Source organism: Corvus brachyrhynchos, unplaced genomic scaffold (assembly GCF_000691975.1).
Source record: "Corvus brachyrhynchos isolate BGI_N302 unplaced genomic scaffold, ASM69197v1 scaffold5, whole genome shotgun sequence".
Taxonomy (NCBI): domain Eukaryota; kingdom Metazoa; phylum Chordata; class Aves; order Passeriformes; family Corvidae; genus Corvus; species Corvus brachyrhynchos.
In genome coordinates this window covers 6,217,345-6,222,569 of record NW_008238321.1, presented here as the reverse complement: position 1 = coordinate 6,222,569, position 5,225 = coordinate 6,217,345, and the positions used below count along the sequence as shown (strand labels likewise).

At 53.5% G+C, this 5,225-nt stretch overlaps 1 protein-coding gene across 1 annotated transcript in view; it reads right to left on the bottom strand.

Moving 5' to 3' along the window:
- The window catches only part of CACNA1H (calcium voltage-gated channel subunit alpha1 H), a 159,828-nt gene that overhangs the window by 24,896 nt on the left and 129,707 nt on the right, over nucleotides 1-5,225 (bottom strand). Inside the window, 1 exon segment of the mRNA XM_017734278.1 lies at nucleotides 5,154-5,219. Within this exon segment, the coding sequence (XP_017589767.1) occupies nucleotides 5,154-5,219 (66 nt within the window).

The following is a 5,225-nucleotide window of genomic DNA, read 5'->3' as shown; positions in this document are numbered from 1 at the left end:
TGAGGGAGCTCTAGAAGAAGCCTGGCTGCTTTAGGATGCACACAGCCCAAAGCTTAAGGGACAGGAAGGAAACTCCCCCGGGGGACACATGCAAGGACGGTGGGGATGGAGGTGACAGAGGTGACAATACCCACATGCAGCAGGGCCATGCTCAGGAGGACCCCATGCAGTGTCCACTCGAGGAGATGCTGCCCGTGCCAGGCTGGAGAAGGGACTGGCATGTGCCCGAGGAGCCAGGGCTGGACTGGGAGATCCCAGGAAGGCAGAGGGGTTGCAGCAGGGTGGGAGCAGTGGGAGAGCAGCCCCACAGCTCTGGCAGGAGGGAGTTGCAGAGCTCCAGAGCCTCAGGTCGTTCCCAATCCCTTCAGGGTTCCCTTCGGGAAGTTTTACCTCTGTTGACAGTACAGAAGGGGCTCTGAGCTCCTCTCAGGTCACATTTTTAACTCTTAGAGGGAATTTTAAGTCCCCAGATTGTGTTGAGGGTTCACTGCACACACCCTGACTGCTGCTGGCACAACCAGAGCCGTGGGATCTGCAAGAGAACCTGGATGAGGAGGATGCTGCTCCGTGGGATGTGGGCACAGCAACCAGGGGCCACCCGATCCATTATTAATCCAAGCAGGCAAAACACGACCTGTGCCTTGATTTCTCTGGGAAAATGGTTTTTGGGATGAGACTCCCATCAGCCAACTGGCAGATTTCTGTCATCATGGAATCATGGAATGGGTTGGGTGGGAAGGGACCTTAAAGCCCATCCCATGCCCCCCCCTGCCATGGGCAGGGACACCTTCCACTGTCCCAGGCTGCTCTAAGCCCCGTCCAGCCTGGCCTTGGGCACTGGCAGGGATCCAGGAGCAGCCCCAGCTTCTCTGGGAATCTGTACCAGGACCTCCCCACCCTCACAGGGAACAATTCCTTCCCAAAATCCCATCTACCCCTGCCCTCAGGCAGAGGGAAGCCATTCCCCTTGTCCTGGCACTCCATGCTCTATAAATGCTCCCTCTCCATCAAACACAGACAAGTTTCCCTTCAGCTGCTGGTTCGAACTGGTGGAAACACAGCAGGGAAAAAAGAAACCATCAAACAGATGAAAAACAGGAAAATCCCAGCCCTTCCTCCCCCCACTTTTAGATGCTGGCTAATGCTTGAATCTCACCTCTCTGCAGAGTATTTAAACTTTGCTTGTGGTTCTGCTGACATGAAAATTAATGAAGCACCATCCCCTGGCTTAAAAGCATTTTTAGTTGGCATTACAATCCCCAGCTCCAGCTCCTCCATTACAACGCTCTGCATGAAACATTAGAAAGCCCTAATGGGGTTATTCATGCCTGGAACAGAGCAGCTCTGTACCTGCAGCTGCCTGGAAAAATAAGCAGCAGGGTTGGATAATTCCCTGCTTGGAAACTCTGAACACTCAGGGATACAGCACCCAAAATTGGAGCTCCAGCTCAAATGTTTCTGGTGAATACAGAGAGGGTTGTGGCACTGAGGGGGTGCTTAAATTGGAATATCAGTGTGTGCCACCCTCTAGAGAAAGGTTTGCAGTCACTGCTCTGAAAGGCGCCTCTGCCGGGGCTTAAAACGGCCTCGTCCTTCCACAATTCCCAGCTCTGTTGGGAAAAGCCTCTGAGGAACAGATTTGTGGCCACTCTCCTCTCATAGAGAGGAAATGGGGAAAAAGTATATCTGAATTCTCAGTTTTTGGGGTCTTCCCAAAGGGACACCACTGGAAGGCACTCTGCTCCCAGCTACAGCCTTCCCTGGGCTGGGATTCTGGGATTTCCAGCTCTTCCTGCTCTGCTTTCAGCCCCCAGTGTCACCCAGACCCCCCTGCAGCCTTTGAAGTGCGGAGCTGACCTGACACAGCAGATCCACGAGGGCTGGATTTGGCCCTGGATCCCAAAAGCAGAGGAGATCAAGCTGATCCACGTGTTTTTAATCAAAACCTTAAGTCTGGGGAGGCTGCTTTCAGTCTGTGTCTTCTGAGAAGCTCATTAAAAGGCTGAGAGCAGCAGGATTGTTAAATTACACTTGGATATAATGGATGGAGCAGGGACTGCGTCAGGAAAAATATTCTGGTTTATCTTGAATTTTTTTCCCCTTCACATAAAAAAGTTCACGGAGCAGTTCTGCCTTTAAAACCACATCAAATGCATTTCTCAGTGTCCTCACCCCCTGCCCTCCGCTCTCCTTGAGCACAGTGAACCTGCAGCCAATCCCTTCAGCAAAGTGGCCCTTGGATGGGAAAGAGGAAATGTTTTGGAAAGGTCTGAGGTGGTGACAGCAGAGAATTGGGCTGAGAGGGACTTTCCTGATGAAAAATCCCCCCAAAGCAGGTGATGAGTCCCCATCCCACCTGAGAAGGAGCTGGGTCCTGCTGCAGGGCTGTGTTCTCCATGGAGCAATCCCTCTGCTGGGTTCCCAGGCTCCAAATCCTGGATTCATCTTGGGATTGGTGCCCAGATCACCCAGCTGAGGTTTATCCCATTCCTAGGGCTGTGTTCTCCATGGAGCAATCCCTCTGCCGGGCTCCAAATCCTGGATTCATCTTGGGATTGGTGCCCAGATCACCCAGCTGAGGTTTACCCCATTCCCAGCCCTGATCCCAGCCTGCCACAGCTCTGTGGTGCATTTCTGGGTGTGCAGGTAGGGACAGACCCCCCAGCCCCCAGTCCCCAGGGGACATCACAGACAGGGGACAGGGACAGGACACACAGACAAGGTGCCAGGCAGACAGCGAGCCCAGAGGGTGCATTTGTGGCCTAAATCTTGCTCCTCTCCTGGTCTCTCCAACGCTGGGAATGGTGACTGAGTTAAAAGCAGGGATCTTTGTCAGCCTTCCCACAGTCCTCACTCCTCTCCCTGGGCTGACCAGGCTCTCTCCTGCTGTTCCACAGGGGTGGCACAGAGCGCTGGGACACATGGAAGCGGTGGAAGGGACACATGGAAGCAGAGGAAGCTGCCAGCTGCTGTCACCATGCAGATCCCACAGCTCCACGAGCACACACACACCCCACAGCCACAGCTCACATCTTTCTGAGTCTGCCACGGTTTTTTCATCAAATCCATCGTCTTTGAAATCCCCCAGGAGGTGCAAACCCCTCCCAATTGAAACAAAAAAGAATCCCTTAAAATGGAAACAGCAATCTTCCCAAATGTGTACCAGATATTTGGGTTCACCTTGTTAACAACTCCAGTCTGGATGCCAAGCTGTACCTGCAGGTAGAGCCAGACAATTTCAGGGAACCTTCTGGAAGCGCAGCACATGGCCAAATGTTTCACTCCTCAGCTGCTGTATTGACTTGATCCCCTTCCAGAAATCTGTCCTCCTCCCCGTGTGCTCTCCGTGAAATGTTACAACCCTCATCTGTGCAATGGCTGCTCTGAAATAGCTCCTTGGAGGTGGTGGATAAAGAGGGACAATGTCACAGTGTCCATCACTTTGACAAGGACTGGCTCTTTTTTTGGTGTCTGAGCTGTGGAGTCACAGCCAGGCTTTAATAAGATTTATTTCCTAATCAGGAACTGAGCTGTGCCTCCATACCTGTGCCCCTGTTTTCTCTGAGGATGCTTAAAATTGCTTTATTTTTTAAAATGTCATATAAACTTTGAGTTTATCTGAATGTCTTTGAGGTCAGCACTTTGGAGCAGAAGCTGCACAAGGAGGACCCTGGGGAGCCTGTGACTGATTTCGCTGTGCTGGAAATGCTGCCTTCAGGATTTCCACCCTCAGACTCCCAAAGCAAAATGGGAAAAGGGGAAGGAAATTGCATTTGAACTCTTTGAAATCTCTGGAGAGAGTCAGCGTCTGCTTGAGCTGGATTTCATTGTAAGCCAGGCACTGAACTCACAACTGGCCAAAATGAAATGGGCTTGGCTCTCCCTGTGGGGACAACGGTGCCACCATTTAGTGCTGAGGTGTCCCCTGGCTCTAACAAAGAGCACCAGAGGAGCAGGAGAGGGGCTGTGAGGGACACAGCTCCTGCCTCAGGCCTGGACGGATGCAGGGAATGGGATGGGGTTTCTCCCAGCAAAGCCTGTGCCTGCTGTGTCCTTGGAGCTGGGCTGTTCTTCCAGCTGGAAATGGATATCCATGGCTTGATGTTTGGGAGACAACGATTTGTCACAGTATTGGGTCCTTCCAGGAGATGACACAGCCAGGCAGAGTCACAGCACTGCTGCAGCAAACAGGGCCCAAAAAGCTCAGCCTTACCCCTGACTAAGCTCAGCTTTGATCTCAGTGGCCAGGTTTCCTCACTCCTCAAAAATGCCTGGCAGGCTATCCCTGCTCGCTAAAGCTTGTGGGAAAGCTGTGGCTGCTTTCCTGGCACCTTTCCTGGGAATACCCACTCGATGCTAAAGGCAGCTGGTCCCAGGTGCAGCCTGCCCGGGGGAGGTGGCAATGAACAGGTTTGGGGCAGGAAAGGAGCACAGGCTCAGGTGGTTTTTGGGTTTGACAGTCCCTGCTAGATCCACCGAGAAGGAAATTTTGGCTAAAGGCCTTTTGTTGCACCCTAATGGCCCTGCCCCTGGCCAGTGTTCCAAGGACAAAAGGAGTCCCGGGAGTGAGTCCCAGCCTGGAATGGGACAAGCATCTCTTGTCATGGACACCTCCCCGAGAGGAATTGTCCCTCCAGCCCCAGCCCGGGGCTGCCCTGCTGTCCCCAGGCCGTGGCTCTGCCCATGCCCCCATGCAGTGTCCGTGGCATGCGGGGCCATGCTCCAGGACTCCCAAACAGCATCGCTGCTGTTTTATCTGAGAAAAGAACTCACAAATCAAACCCCGCCACCACCCTCAGATGCAAGCGGCGCGTTAAGGCACGGAGGAGCCTCGGAGTGGCCTCCAGGCGCAGGGGAAGCATTGAAGCTGTTCACCCCTGTGTCCCTCGGTGCTGGGGACACTGTGGCCTTGCAGAGAGGACTCTGCTGGAGGGGGATTTTCTCCCCAGCCAGGTGAACAGGTATCGCTTCCCATCAGCTCATCCAGGACAATCCCAGGGCATCGCCAGCCCGCGGCTTAAGGCACCGCCAAAGAGGTAACGAAGCAACACAACCTCCTGGACCCCAACAAAAAAAACCAAAGGAGAAGGAAATCTTGCTTTGGGAGCAGGCAGGGCTCAGAAAGATTTTGGTTTGTAAGGCACTCTACCGACCAGACAGGTACATCTCCTTACTCCTGCGCTTTTTCTCCAGGCGGCGGAGCCGACTCTCCTCCCCGCCGCCCG